This window comes from Ursus arctos, unplaced genomic scaffold (genome assembly GCF_023065955.2).
Source record: "Ursus arctos isolate Adak ecotype North America unplaced genomic scaffold, UrsArc2.0 scaffold_23, whole genome shotgun sequence".
NCBI classification, from domain to species: domain Eukaryota; kingdom Metazoa; phylum Chordata; class Mammalia; order Carnivora; family Ursidae; genus Ursus; species Ursus arctos.
Window position 1 is genome coordinate 2,357,332 of NW_026622908.1, and position 15,857 is coordinate 2,373,188.

Below are 15,857 nucleotides of genomic sequence, written 5' to 3' on the forward strand. Positions count from 1 at the left end.
TGGGGAGACCCCATTGTATTTTTCCCAGCAGAAGAGATTTTCCAGGCTGTTACACTAATGAGGGCTAATATTCTCAGTTATTTTGAGGATAGCTTGAAATTTGCTGCTAATTTAAATAAAATGGTTACGTTTACTCATTAACCAATTAGCGTGCTTCCCAGCAGCTTCACCTCACTAATTTGATTAGTTATACTATGCTTTCTCCTACCAGGGCCCTGTCTGCCAGCTGAGAATATCACAACTGTATCAGAGTCAACTTTTTAAACAACACGTAAGCAGAATCTCTCAAAGGTTTTAAAAACGGTTGTGAAACCAGGCTCTTTCCAGCCCACAGTGTCTTTGGACCCCATTGGGCCCCACTATCAGTTGCCCTATGATAGCATAGCATTCCTATCACTAGACCTATCAACAAACCGAGTTTGTTTCTTAAGGGAAATAAAACTTTCCAAACTGTGGGGTCTTCCTCAAAAGACCACCTGTCATATGTTTGAAGAACGAATGAATGAAACTGGAGGAGAAACCAGAAGCCAAAATACCGGCACCCTCAGGCCAGCCAGCTTCCATCCCCGGATGCCATTTTCTTGTTTTCTTATTTGTTGGAGGTGGAATGGACCTAGCAAATATCTAGGTTTCTGTGGCAGAGACGGGCCTCCCAGGCATGCAGAAAACCCTCACTTCCCACATCCTTGGGGGCGAGCTGCCGGGGCCGTGTGATTGGCTCTGGCGAATCAAACGTGAGAGGAAGGGATGTGAGGCACTTTTCATCTGAGTGTGACATTCAGATTTCCAGTCACACTCTTTGCCCTTGGGGTGCTGTCGGTGGAAGCGTGTACTTCAGAGATCCATATGTTGGAGTCCTGACCCTCCCCCCCCAGGACCTCAGAATGCGACCTTCTCTGGAAACAGTCACTGCAGACGTAATTCGTTAAGTGGGGGTGAGGTCACACTGGAGGGGGGCTGCTAATCGGGCATGGCTGGCATCCTTGTGACAAGGAACAGAGGCGTGCATGCAGGGAGAACGCCACAGGAAGGGAGACTTGCGCCTCCCAACTACCATTCTTGGCGGCCCACAGCTACCAGAAGCTAGCAGAGAGGTCTGATACAGATCCTGTCCTCGTGCTTCAGAGGGGGCACAGCCCTGCTGCCTCCTGGGTCTTGGACTTCTAGCTTCCAGAACTGTGAGACAATGTATTTCTGCTGCTTGAAGACGACACCCAGTTTGTGGTTTTCCGTGGTGGCTGCCTTGGGAAATAGTACGGGGGCAAGTCCCCGGGGTCAGACTGTGAATCTGTAAGAGGCTCTGACTCGCTAATGGCCTGGAGAGTTCCTTCACCTGTAGCCAACTTTGTGAACAGAGGAAGAGAAACACCTCACACCTGGAAATAAGGCAAAATGGGACAGGAAGCGGTCTACCCTTTTCACTATCATCCTGGGCCACTGGCTAACAAGCCCACCCAAGAGTATGGAATTTTCCAAGAGAATGTGCTTGTGTTTGACTTTGCTATTTACTTTTTTTTTTTCCCCCTGCTATTTACCTTTTGATTAATGCCCAGACACTAGGAAGTTAAATGCTAACTTCAGATTTCTGCCTGGGTAGTAAGGATCACACTAAAGGCTGTGATTTTATTTCCCTATAGGGCATTTACCACTTTGGAATCTAATCTAGCAATCTTATTCTACCATTGCTCTCTAGAAAATGCCTGCAGATCCTGAGCTCCTCGAATGCTCTCAGTACCTGCTTAAACTTCTTACTAGTTCCCTTATGAATGAATCGACTAAGTTTTTGTCACATGTTCATTTTAACTTGTTTAAGAATCACGCTTTACGTTTTGAATTGACAAAATAACCTTCTTGGTTAATGGCAATGAGTTTTGAGGGTTGTTTATTATCGGATTGATACAGATTCTTTCTGGTCTTAAAACCCCAACTGGGTAAACTGAGAAATTTGAAAGAAGGAAACAAGGAAGGGAAGTGACGCTCAAGGCCAGCAGGATAAACTGGGCCATCTTGCTGTCCTGCCTTCTTGACCTTTTCCCCCTTCACTGTCCTTGGCTGTGGTTGGCTGAAATCCAAGGCACGCAGCTCAACTCTGGAGAATTACACACGTAATCCTTAGGAGAGAGAAGGGTTCAAGTCCCGGCTATGGTGAAGACTTGAGAATTAAAAAATAGAGAATAGTCTGCCTCCAGCATTAGAATGGGAACTTAATGACAGAAACGACTTTTGTCTGGTTCATGATTGTTTCCCAGGGCCAAGAACACTCTCTGTTACAGGGTAGACTCTCACTGATTTGAGAAGAAAAAAAAAATGTAACGAATTAAAAAGTCATAGAATTCCAGGGTGGGAGGGCCCTTAGGGATTTCTTAGCTTAAGCATCTACATGATATAGGAACCTTTCATAACGCCTCTGGAGCTCACCAAACTTGACCTGGATGCCTCCGATGACGGATAGGTCACGGTATCACCCGAGCCAAAGACTGGGAGGAGTTTCCTTATACTCAGGCAAAAATCTGTGTCTTTATAATTTTGGAAGTTTTCATGTCCCTCTTAAATCTGCTCCTTTCCAGACTAAACAATTCCCATTCTCAAGGGCATGGTCTCGGGTCTCTTTACCAATTTGGTAAAATAATAGCCAATATCTGGGAAGTGGTGACCATGTCCAGTCTTGTTGTTTCAATGCTTTATGGGGATTGATTTTTAAAATTCTTATAACAACCTTGTAAGGAAGGGACTACTATCATACAGGTGAGGAAATTGCACAAGAAAATTTTGACATCTACTCAAAGAACCTGATTAGTAAGTGGTTTGGCTGGGATTTGAACCTAGGCAGTCTGCCTTTCAACATTTTCAAGCTTCCTATCACATGTGATGCTTAGGGAAGAATGTGTGAGGTTTCATAGCAGAGGTCGGAAAGACTGTCACCTGGGCTGATCTCTACTCCCCAGACAACGATAGGAGGTGCCACATCCCTCCCCTGGAGTTGTGCAGTGCACCACCTTCACAACTGCACGTGGCAGTCCCATCTGTGCATATGTGAACCTCCCTGGTCTCTCCTTGGCCTCTGTGGTCATGAACAAGAGAGATTTTGCTGAGAGCTGTCAGTCAGGGGAAAAATGTCCTTGGAAATACATATTGAGTGTCTGATTTGTACCAAGTTTAGGAGAGTCAGAGAATTCTCAGGGCCTGTATTTGTCCATCGTCCCCTTATGAGGTATACTAAGGTGATATCCCTGTGCTCCTTTTCTCCTCCCCTCCGTGAGCCGGGGCAGTTCTTCGGGGCTAGCAGGTACCTGTGGGGAGCTCCCTGTGCTCCTTTTCTCCTCCCCTCCGTGAGCCGGGGCAGTTCTTCGGGGCTAGCAGGTACCTGTGGGGAGCTCCCTGTGCTCCTTTTCTCCTCCCCTCCGTGAGCCGGGGCAGTTCTTCGGGGCTAGCAGGTACCTGTGGGGAGCTCCCTGTGCTCCTTTTCTCCTCCCCTCCGTGAGCCGGGCAGTTCTTCGGGGCTAGCAGGTACCTGTGGGGAGCTCCCTGTGCTCCTTTTCTCCTCCCCTCCGTGAGCCGGGGCAGTTCTTCGGGGCTAGCAGATACCTGTGGGGAGCCTTGCCCGTCAGAAGCTCTGCCTTATCACCCACTGCTTATCCCCTGCACCTGCATCTACCTCTGGTGGATGGATGAACCCCACCAAGGACACACAGCCCATCTCCAGGAGGACCCCATCCTCTCCGGCTCACTGGGCAGGCCAGACTCAACAAATTCCTGCCACAGCAGCGTCCCTCCACTGCCCCATTCTGGGAAATGTGTTTGATCTGAGGTCGATCTCCAGCCTCCTTACCTCTGGGCACTAACAGCCGTGCACCCCAGCTGCGGGCCTGGTGGGAGAGGGTCCGTGGGCCCCCATGTTCCCTGCACAGCCCAGCCACATGACAACCGTGGCTTTGAGGAGCGGGGAGGGGGACCCGAGTCTTGAAGACGTGCTGCAGACCTGCATCAAGAAGCTGAGGCATAAAGCAACCAAGGGAAGGCGGCTGCCGGCCTTCTTGGCGAGCACAGCACAGACTCACAGCTTCCCAGGCCAACCGAACTGCAGAAAGGAAGGGCTGGAGGTAAGTAGACAGAGCTGGCAGAGCTGGGCCCGGCGCTGGCCAGCCCGGCTCCCTCATTTGCAGAGAAGACAGGCCCAGATGGGACGGGTCAGTGGTGCTAGGGCCCAGAATCTTCCTCACCTCTGAGTAGAGATATTGACCAAGAGGAGGAACGAGGAAGCCCAGGGGGACGATGGGCTCAGTCCGGACGGTGCCACACAGTTGTCTACAAATGTGGAAATTCATTGAACTGTATGCTTTAGATGCGTACTCTGGTGTAAAATCATTCTCAATAAAAGAGGAAAACGAATAAAGGCCCGGGGAGGTTAAGGTGACATTGCAACACTGTGGCAAGATCAGGCCTAGAACTCAGGCTTCCTGAAACCCCCCATCCCCACCTCTTTTCCCTACTCTTGCATTTTTTTGGGGCCACAGAAACTCAGTGATGCTCTATGAGTCTTTGGGTAGGCTTTGACCAGGGCAGGAATCCACGGCACATGGCGTGTGAGGTCAAGGAAAGTCATTCCACTGTGGGCTGGAGCTAGAATCTTGAGGGCATATATACTGAGCGAGGCTTAGTGAGCAGTAATAATAGTATAGTTCTATAGCGATATTATTAGCTAACACTCACTGAGCACTTACTCTATGCCAGGCACTATTTTAGATATTTGACATGTATTAAATATTTACGATAACCTTTATGCACCATACCATCATTAATCTGTATTTTACAGAAAATAAAATACACCCACATTTAAAACCTTGCCCATTTAAAAACTTGACAACTAGACTGTCAAAACTGATATTTGGGGGCAGACAATCTGATTCCAGAATCCATGCTCTCAACCACAGCACAGAAGGGCCCATACTGAATCATCAGCAGCTGGGAGACTGGCAGTCTTTGCCCACACTGACATCCACCATCCCACAGAGGAAACACTCAACATTCGTCCAGGGGTCCAGATAAGCAACAACCCTGCAGATTTCCACATACATTTGTTAAAAGCAAGTTCATTCACTGTCTCCTGGGCTGTAAGTATTAACAAGCAGGCAGGGAATTTACAAAAAGACCAAACTACTTGTGACCTGGCCATCCCGGCCCATACTCAAGAACAACATGGGGATTTTCTGAACTGAAAACTCAGGTGCCCAACTGCATTAATAATCGGGGAAATGCAAGTTAAAGCAGCAGTGTGATACTACTACACACCTGCCACGATGTCTATAAATTAGAAATAATACAGATTTACAGAGAATACTAAAGGTTGGCAAGGAAGTGGAGCAGCTAGAACTCTAACATAGGGTTGGTGGGAGTAAAAATTGATGTAATTAATTTGGGAAACTGTTTCACTGTATATTGGTTGACCTGGGCTGCCACGACAAAATGTCACTGGCTGGGTGGCTTAAACAACAGGAAGTCATTTTTGTACAGTTTTGGAGGCTGGGAAGTCCAAGATCTAGGTGCTGGTACATTTGGTTTCTAGTGAGAGCTCTTTTCCTAGCCTCCTAATGGCTGACTTCTTGCTGTGTTGTCACATGGCACGGAGAGAGAGAGACACACACACTGAGCTCTCTGTGTCTCTTATTGTAAGGACACTAATTCTATCAGATCATGGCTCCACCTTTATAACCTTATTTGACCTTAATTGCTTCCTTACTCCAAATACAGTCAGGATTAGTGCTTCAACATATGAATTTTGGGGTGACACAATTCAGTCCATAGCATTCCTTCTCCCATGCAAAATATATTCATTTCATCCCAACAGCCCCCAAAGTCTTAAGTCATTCCAGCATTAGCTCTAAAGGCTAAAGTTCAAATATCATCTAAGTATCATCTAAATCAGACGTGCATGAGGCTCAAGCTGTGATTTATCCTGAGACAAAATTTCTCTGCAGCCGAAGCCTGTGAAGTCAGATAAGTTACGTGCTTCCAAAATTTGATGGTGGGACGGATATAGGCTAGACAAGTGCACTCCACAAGGGGGGAGTTGGAAGGAAGGGAGTGATGGGTCCCAGACAAGTCCAAAACCCAGCGAGGCTAATCCCATTTGAAGTCAAGGATTGAGAATAACCCTTTTTGTCCTGATGCTCTGCCCTCCAGGCCCGCTGGGGTGGCAGCATCACCCCTGTGGCTCTGTGGAGTTACCTGCCCCTTTGGCCCTCTGGGGTGGCACTGCCCAAGCCGCTCCCTGCTTTGGTCCCACTCCTGAGGCACTGAGCAGGGCCATCCTGGCCCACTGAGACCAGAGAAGCAGGCCCACACCTTGAGGAGACAGCCTTGCCCCTGGGGCTGTGGGGGCACTGGCAGCGCTGATGATCTCTGATTGGCCCTCAGCATCAGTCTTCCCTTTTCTTGAGGAAGTGGGCATAATCACAGCTGAACAGCTCTATGGTCTGGCCTTGTGGAAGCCAAGAAATCCACCAGCCTGCCTTCATTCTGTCCTGCTCTGTCTTTCATTCAGGCTGCCAGCGTCTCTGCCGGTACAAGCCCATCTCAATGAGTGGCTTTTGCGGCTAAGACTGATTGTGTCCATGAGGTCCACCACGATCTCTTAATCAAATTGTGGTTCAGCTACACTCAGGGTTCTCTTCAGAACAAGCTTTCTCATCTTTTACAGTATGGACAGGCTGAGTATGGTCATAAGGCTAGAGACCTGATCCAATGGGATTAGTGTCCCTTCAAGAAGAGACACCAGAGAGCTTGCTCATTCTCTCTCTCCCTGCTGTGTGAGGACACAGAGAGAAGGTAACCATCTACAACCCAGAAAGAGCCTCACCAGCAACCAGATCAGCCAGCACTTTGATCTTGAACTTTTCAGGTACCAGAACTGGGAGAAAATGAATTCCTGTGGCGTCACGTTACGGCAGCCCCAGAAGACTAATACAGACGGTGTCTGCTCCAAGTAAACATAGCGCAACCCTATGACTAGCGAGTCAACTCCTAGGTATAAATCCGCAAGCAATGAGTATATACGTGCACTGAAAGACACGAGCAAGGATGGTCATAGCAGGAGTATTCATAATACTCTCAGGTGTCCATCAGCCGTAAATATATAGCAATATGGTATATTCATAAAATGGAATATTACACAGTAATAAAAATTACAACTACACATAGCAGGACAGAGGTACTTTATAAATGTAACAACGAAAGAAAGAAGCCAGCCCGAGAAAGCATATACCCTATAATCCTGTTTATGTGAAATTCAGAATCAGGCAATAATGCTCTTTTTCTTGATCCGGATGCTGGTTCTGTGGGTGTGTTTGCTCTGAAAGCTCACTAATCTGTACACTTATAATTTGTCTACTGTCTGTACCTATGTTAGATGTCAATAAAAAGTTTACATAAAAATAGTCATCCATGAGAAATATCACAGCATTGTAAGGATGAAGAAGAGTTGCTGTACTGTGTGGTGTGGGGATAGTGTGATCTGCTGACCTACGACTGACCAGTCAGTGACGGCACAGCAGCTGGGCCCACAGAAACGATGAGCTGGCAGAGATCACAGCAGACAATCACCGAGAAGTGCCAGCGCAGTTCGCCGATGACACACATCATGATTGCCTTCGGTTGTACGTTGAGGTGGGGAATGACTCTTTTAAACATGGATGCATAATTGCACAAATGTACATATCTTCTATACTATCTTTAACAAAAATCATTTGCACTACTGGAGGTAAGATAAGTAAACTCTGAAAATGTTGTCAAATCAGAACAGGTCAGTCTATGGCGTCCACGGGCAATGGTTGTCCTTTGTACTTTGTTCAATAGGCCATTTCTCTTGTCTCTGTCTCAGCACCCTCTTTGGACATCTGAAGCTTAAGCTGCGACTGGCTAATTTTTCCTAGGATAACTTATTTTCCTGGTAGCTTCCCCTCATTCTCCACCAGGAGAAGGTCACACGAGCTAGAAAAGCTCTCGTGGCTATAAATTTTGGCTGCAGCTGTGATCTACTAAAGGACAGAGCCCAGAAGGCCATGAAATGGCACTCCGAAGGGATTCTGAGATGTCAGAGAGCTTAGAGGACCCTTGGGTTCCCTCCTGTTAGGGAAGGGCATGGCTGCCAGAACCAAGACTGCAATTTACCCATAGTCTCTCCAAAGAAGGCAGGTGTTCCTCTTTAGAAATTGATCACCTTCCTTGCTTCCTCCCCCCCCCCCGAAGATCGAGGCACCCCAGCATCTCTTATCCCAGCCTCCTTCTAGGCAAGGCAGGTACAACTCTCCCCTTTTCCTCATAAGCATACTCCTGACATGAGTTTAACTATCCTTCCCCTGTGCCGGACATACATGAGCACACCCCCAGCAGGGGGCTCGCTCAGGGAACTCACCTGGGGTGTCATCCCGTGGCAGATGTACACGATGGGAACGTTCTCTGTGTCTGGACCCTGATCGAGACACAAATCTGTCTTCAGAGAGTTCTGCAGCTGAACACCAGAGGAGGGGTGGCCACACCAAAGAGAAAGGAGCAGAGGAACAAATGCATTAAATCAGGGGAAGCCAGCATTCCACTGAGACAGGCTCCATTTCCGTTATCAACCTGAGGCCCCTTGAATACTCCGGAAAGCAACAAGCACCAGCTTTTGCCTTGCAAAACGGTGCTAAGGGAAACCCAGCCTCCTGCGAAGGAGGAGCATTCTCATGTTGTTAAACTATACGTTGAGACAGTCTAGGTGGGAATCAAAGATACACACGCGTGCACACACAGAAGATGGTGCTAGTGTTGCACACCCTCCATTGCCACAGGGGTGGCACCAGGACTTTCAATAGTCCCCGGGTAGAAGTCTTTGCTCTGGAAGGTTGGGGGAAGTGGGCAACATGTTAGCTGCTTTCAGGCCTGAGATGTCCTCTGGGACCAGGTCCTCTCTGCCCCCTGCAGATCCAGCAGTGGCTGGCCTGGCCCCAGTGGTGTCCAGATGATGAAGATTCTCCAGAGTGGGAGTTCTGGCAGGTGAATAAGAGAGGAGGGGGCCAAGGGAGTACGAGAAGAGAGAGGTATGTCTTACCCTCTCCTACAGGCACACAGCAAACAACAGAACCAATGCCTCACCATGTCAGGTAAGAATGCCAATATTCAATGTCTCTTTCTGGCATAAGCCCACTCCCAGCCCCTGGAAAGGACAGCTTACAGTCCCCATGGCCCTGTTCACCAGCCTCAGCTAAGTAGACCACTGTGGGCACCAACAGGCAATTTAGAATGAGTTAATAATTCTCTTTCTTTCTCTCTCCTCCATCCTTCTCTTTCTGGAATGGAACCATCTCATCACCCTCTTATTCCATGCTAGAATCTCAGTGAGAGAGTCGGTGGTTCGTGGGTGGTGGCCACTAGAATTGTGAGGCCATTTAGATGGAGTCTGGGGGATCTGTTGGGCCAGGTGTAAGCAGAGAAATCCAGTTGTGGCCAAGGAAGAGATAAAGCATGAGACAGAATGAGAGACACTGTGTCCTGCTATGGCTTCAGTGGCTTCCAGCTCTAGTGCCCATGCCCCGCTGTACTTCGGTTCCTGTCCCCATAAGCGACTTTGTGGCATCACTCCCCACCTTAACTTGAGCTAGCTTACACAGCTCTTGTTAGCAGTGAAGCACTCTGTTTAGAATAGGAAATGGATACTGGAATTCAGGGAAGACCAGGGCCAAGGACCACAGGTGGGTCATCTATCCAAGGAAGCCAGAGACTGACAGTGGCCAAGGTTCCGTGGTCTTGATGACGTGCGGCGGGAATGCAGTGAACCCAGTGAAGGGGTGCGGAACGGAACGACCAGAGGTACCGTTGTGCTCTAGGCGTACCCTGTTCTTGACAAGGGCAAGGAACAAAATCAAATTCTTTTCTCTTGAGCTTCCTCTCCTCTACCGGGTGAAGGCATCTCAAGCCCAGACTTGTGGTTTGGGGGTCCTGAAGAATTATAAACATGTGCCAGCTCCCTCGGCAGACAAACATCTATGCAGCAGATCCTCTTTTAAAAAACAACCACGTGGCTTGCCTTTGTGAGGGAGCCCGTGTCAACACACCCTGGACTTTTCCTGCAGCCCACAGAGAGGTGGGTGTCACATCTGAAGCCGAGAACCATAATCCATTAGTGAGACCTGCTAACTGCTGTCGCAGAGAGAAAGGTCCAGAGCGCCCTGATGTCAGACTTGGCTTTCTGCTAGGCTCTCAAAGCATCCTCTGGGTGAGGAGGAGGGTGGTGCCTTTTGATAAAGTCCCCCCAGCTCTGCGTCATCCCTCCCCTGGGAAGCAGGTGGTGTGTTGATGCTGTCGGGACAGACAGGCTGGGATGGAATCCTGGCTCCAGCTGTGTGGTCTTAGACAGAGAACACTTCTCCTTCTTGCCTGTTTTCTTCTCTCTCAAGTAGGGATAATACCAGTGCCTCCCTTGTAGGACTGTTAGGAGGGGTAAGAGCAACCATATCCACAAGCAGGGAGCACAGGGCCTGGCAAATGGCAACTGCGCAATAACTGTTAGCTACTCCTGTTACTGCTATGACCTTGCTGACCGCCACCCAGGGCAACTAGCTGTTATGGCTGCATCCATGCACCAGCTACCATGGTAAGCACGTGCCACGTGTCACCTCTCCTCAGCCTCAGAGGAACCCAGCCAGGTCGGCGACATTCTCTCTTTGAAGGATGAGGAACTGTGGCGTAGCAGGAAGGTCTGCCTCACCTCCCTGTCTGTGATGCCACTCCCGGGGCACGGACACTTCCCCATGTCACCTCTACTTACGCCTTCCCTTTGTCTGGCTAAATCATCCTTCTCCTCAGCTTCTCTGTCACTCTGGAAGTCTCTCCTGACCCAGGCCTGGGTGTCAGGCCACAGCCCTGTGCTTCACCAGCACCTCCACTTCTCCTACTGCTGTGCTTAGCATGCTGTGTCCTGTCCCTTCCTCACGTGCCTGTCTCCCCCATCTGACCAGGCTAGGTCTGAAGCTTTCTCATCGGCTCTGACACCGGCCAGCCCTGGCACACAGAAGAATATATGTGGAATGAATGAATGAATGAAGACAACGAACAAATGAATGGCATTCCCAAATGAATGATGTTGGCAAATGGAGGAGTGGCAAGTTCTTCCCATCATGCAAATGGCGACAATCCTGAGACTATGCAAAATGCCCCATGAGATGGTATGACTATAGCTTTTAAGGTTTTGTAAATTGTCAAGATTGCACAGAGAGTCATTGGCAAAGCTAACATTCCAGAAGCCGGCAGGTCTGTTTCTAGATGTTGCTCCATCTCTGCTTTCAGCACGAGAGCTGGGATTCATCCAAAGACCCTGCCTCTTGGACGTGGGGCTCAGTGATCCAAGGGAGACCCATGCCCACACAATGGGGCCCACAGAAGTCATTAATGGGACCTGTTAGTGGATTAATGGGTTAGGTTATAGACTTGACTCTGGCCTCACTGAAAGTCCCAGGAGGTTATTTGACCTGAGCAATGTAGTTTGTCATCAGTTGGAATGGAAAATGTAAAAAGAAACCCTACCCCTGAGAAGACATCTGGTCGCTGTATTTCAGAATAAAAATAATCACCAGGAAGAATGATTCAGCCTCAGCAAATCCTCTTGCTCTTGCGGCTGTGTCCTGCTTTGCCCAGCTTCACCCTTTTGCCCCCATTAAGAGTTCATTATGCTCCTTGACAAGAGAGCGTGGCTCTGCTCTGTCAGAGCCCAGCCTGTGGAGGAGCCAGAAGGGAGGGGAGGCTGGCTGGGCCCCGAGCAGCGGCTGACAGATGGACATACAGAGGGTCAGAGACCTCCGCCAGCCCCAGGGATGGCTAGCACTGCTCAGTCCTTTGGGATGATGAGAGAGTGACTTTTCCGCCAATCAGAGTAAGAACAGCTCGAACTATGGACTCAGACAGATCCACACCACAGCCCTGTATCTGCCACTTACTGTTGGGTCCGCTAAAGGTTCTGCTTATGGCAGTGAGAGGGTTATATGGCAAACCTGTTGTACATGTCTTTAAGAGGAGACCCTTTTGCTTGGAAGGCAAGGATGCCTTTGGCCAAGACCCAGAACTGCAATGGCCACACACACACACTCCCCTCCACTGTTTCTTTCCCACCGTGGCTCATACTGTTCAATTACAGCTGACGGCTTGGTGAGAACACGAATCCAGAAGCTGGCCCTGGCTCACAGGGGGTTTGGGGCCAAGAGTTTCTCCAGAGCCACAGCAGCATAAGCATCCTTTCTTGATTGGGTCCCACCATGGCCAAGGGTCATACACAACTTGCTGTGGGCAGAGTGTGGGGGCACCAGGAACATCTGTGTCCTTAGAAAGGCCCCAGAGTGGGGGGGACATGCGGCTGATGGGCACTTCACAGTCCAGTGTGTTCCCATGGGGACAACAGGATATGGAGCTTCGGGTAATAGCTAGGTGGCACCGGCTAAGAAGCTTTCTGGCACCCAAATTACACCAGCCTGAGAAGTAGAGAGGGAAGGGGCCACTGAGTGATTTCCTCAGGACGTGTCAACCGTGCCATGGAAACTCTTGTGGGATGATATGACTTCTTCCTACAGGGTGGCCTGCTAGACAACAGAGGTCTGATAGGGGGTGGGGAGATTCCTGGGATCCTGCCTCTGTGTCCTGTAGAATCCTAGGATGTCAGAGTTGGGAGGCCCACAGAGAACATGGAGGCCAGTCCTCAGCTAGCATTCTTCTTCCTCTCCCAGGCAGATGCTCTGGTGAGGCAAGCCTTGAACTCGGTTCTGACCACAGGTTATCTAAGGAAGAGGCAGCAGGTTTTCCTTTGAGTTTCATCCTGGGATATCAAAAAGGTCTGAGGGGAGACTCTCCAAAGGGAAGAAGCAGAGTGATATCAGAAGCTGATGTCTTAGACTCAGTTTCTCTGCTGTTGACCTATGTGAACATGGGAAGGTCACTTTGCCTATCTGTTTTCCCCTCTGTAACACGGCGTCGGTAACCTATGTAGTTTTGAGGGCTTAGAACTGTCAGCAGAAAAGCTCTATGTGTTCAGGAAGCAAAAACCAGGTGAGATACCAAAAAACCAATCAGGTATCATTAAAAATACTTTAAGAGTTGAATGGTCCTGAGAACAGTGGGAGAACGGTAGAGTTTATCATATTCAAAGCACTTTAACCTTAGAACATACAAATTGTCAGGATACATAAGATATTTATATATCTTAGACTTTGTTCTACTCTAGGAACAAAGTATTACTTTGCCCCATTTAACAGAGGAAGAAACCAAGGCCCACAGATGTTAAGACACATGACTGACAAGTGGCTTGGTCAAGATTGGAACCAGGTCTGTCTGGATCCAAACCCTGTGCTCTGCCTTCCATCGGGGCCACTGCTCTGTGCCAATCCATAGTGGTCCTAAAACATTCCTCGAAATACAGTGAACTAGAGAAGGTTGTGTTCCAGAACTCCTTTCCTGGAGGCTGTGTTGTGAGTGGAAAGCGGATAGCCCTTAGCCGGGGGAGGCACGCAGGCTGGTTTCTAGAACCTCAGACACCCATGCTGGGGGAACCTTAGGTGTTTGTTATGTTACCTTGCAAGCCTACCCTAACTGCAGGTTTTTGTTTTATTAAGTAGAACATGCAGGTTTGACGCTGGAGCTAAATTGCTTAAGACTCTAAAGCTGCGTCTGGTCTACTGGTCTACCAGGGGTCCCACATGGGCGGCTGCCTCTTGTCCACTGGTCCCCCAGAGGTCCCGCATGAGGTTGAAGGCTCCTGTCCTTTCCCCCGACCCCGGATCTCTATCTGGCCCTCCTTTCTGTGTCTGCATGAAGCCCCAGGGGGCCGCTCCTTACCACCCCGTAGGCAATGATGTCCGAGTACATCCTCATCTCTGGGTACACGCTGACCAGGTACCACCGGAAAGTCTTGCACTGCAGCTGTTTCCTCAGAGCCTTCCTCGCCGTGATGTCCCCGATGTCGATCCCCGAGTCCTGCACAGGTATGCAAATGCAGAGCTCCCACCACCGCCGGGCGCAGCTGCTCCCCAGACCTCCCCGCCTGGGTCCCTGGACACTGTCTAGTGAAGGCAGGACGTGGGGACTTAGCTCATTCGTTGCCCCGCATGGGTGTAACCCCATGACCGTCCTCATGTGGACACCGAAACATGAGGGCAGCACTGATGGGGACTGTCATCCAAAGCCATTGAAAACAAGTGAAAGAGAAAAAGCTGTGGCCCAGATGTAGGTGAAAGAAACCGAAGTGCACAGCTGGAGTGAGGTTTTTTCCCATCTCATGATAGGAGACGAGAGGTTCTGAGATGTGCAGGGAGAGAGAGAGAGGGAAAGGGGAGAATTGAGGATGGAGTGATACTAATTCAAATATTATTCCTAACCATTGTCACAGCAAAGGCCTGTAGAGCACTTGCGAAGTGCGAGGTTCTGTTCTGCCTGAGACCGCCCGTGTGCTTACATTTACGCGCTGGGGTCCATTTACACCCATAGGGTAGCACTGTTCTACAGATGCCGAATTGAGACAAAGAGGGGTTCAGCGACCTCTCGCCCGCAGTCCTACAGCTGATAGGAGGTGGAGCTGAGATTTGAACCCCCTCAACCTGGGTCTGGCGTTCGCACTTTTAACCTGTGTTGTGCTCCTGGATGAGCCTGCCCTTCCACCTCCTAAGACCCACGCTCTTGTGGGAGCAGCAGAGTCTCTCTCAGCTTGGGGGTCTTAGTGTAGAGAGTACTGTGTCTGTCACTTGCCAGGGATATCAGAGAGGTGGCCCCTGAGCCATCACCGAACAGCAGGCAAGGAGTAGTAATGGAGACATGGATGTGTCCTTGAGTTAGTGAGAGGGAGAAGCCCCCACGTTTCTTGTGGTCCCAGAGCAGAGGGGAGAACAGGGAGTCTCCGGGCCTGCACACCAGCCATTGAACTGGGCACAGACCAGCTGAGGAAGAGCTGATGTCACAGCTGAGGACGGTGAGGAGTCTCTGCAGCTCGGGATTGGGTGGGGACTCAGTGGCATCTCAGAGGGTGACACCATGGAGCCAGGGACCAAATAGGTCTGTGCTATCTAATGAGACACCAGCCCAGAGTGGAGAGACAGGAGGACAGAGAGATACACTCTCTCACTGACACCGCAGCTCCTGTGCTGGCTGTGTGAACCCCCGGGTTCTAGCATCAACTCTGGGGTCAAGTTCCCGGGCTTGGGAAGATCATGAAATGGACTGAAATGGACAGAGTTTACGTTTGAAGTGTCTGAGAAAAGTCACAAAGATGGCCGCTGAACGTATGTGCACCGAATGGGAACGAAGCGTTTGGTATTAGACATGGGGGCTCGAGTAACAACAAAGTGCAGATACAGAAGAAATACACTTATTTTTGCCTACCAGAATTTAGGCAACAGAAAAAACTTGAACCTGCTACGCCCGAAGGTTTAAGTTTCGGACCGTTACGGTACCCTGTCAGCGAGGACCTACCTTCTGAGGACATCTTGATGATTTGCCTGCTCCTCGGCTCCTGCCCAGAGCCCTCCCAGCAACTGCTACTTGGCCTCTCTCTGCTGGATTCTGTGACCCTGACCTACCACTAAGCCTGAGCTATATGGATGAGACCAGGTCGAGAAAATATTTATAAAGTCTTGGGGCACCTGGGTGGCACAGTGGTTGAGCGCCTGCCTTCGGCTCAGGGCGTGATCCCGGCGTTATGGGATCGAGCCCCACATCAGGCTCTTCCGCTATGAGCCTGCTTCTTCCTCTCCCGCTCCCCCTGCTTGTGTTCCCTCTCTCGCTGGCTGTCTCTATCTCTGTCAAATAAATAAATAAAATCTTTAAAAAAAAAAAAAGAGAAAATATTTATA

At 49.6% G+C, this 15,857-nt stretch overlaps 1 protein-coding gene and 1 long non-coding RNA gene across 3 annotated transcripts in view; both read right to left on the reverse strand.

Annotated features, from left to right (window-relative positions):
- The window catches only part of GALNT18 (polypeptide N-acetylgalactosaminyltransferase 18), a 336,223-nt gene that overhangs the window by 34,224 nt on the left and 286,142 nt on the right, over positions 1 to 15,857 (reverse strand). Inside the window, exons 8-9 of one of the 2 annotated variants that reach the window (XM_026486787.4) lie at positions 13,852 to 13,989; positions 8,411 to 8,506 (exon numbers count right to left, since the gene is read on the reverse strand). In XM_026486787.4, the coding sequence (XP_026342572.1) occupies positions 8,411 to 8,506; positions 13,852 to 13,989 (234 nt within the window). The remainder of the gene's footprint in view (positions 1 to 8,410; positions 8,507 to 13,851; positions 13,990 to 15,857) is intronic. The other variant, XM_026486788.4, reaches the window with a different exon arrangement.
- Positions 1,907 to 8,402, reverse strand: LOC130544641 (uncharacterized). The gene is made up of 2 exons (XR_008961059.1): positions 3,586 to 8,402; positions 1,907 to 3,511 (listed from the first exon to the last, which is right to left on the reverse strand). It is a non-coding gene; the product is annotated as an uncharacterized LOC130544641 (long non-coding RNA).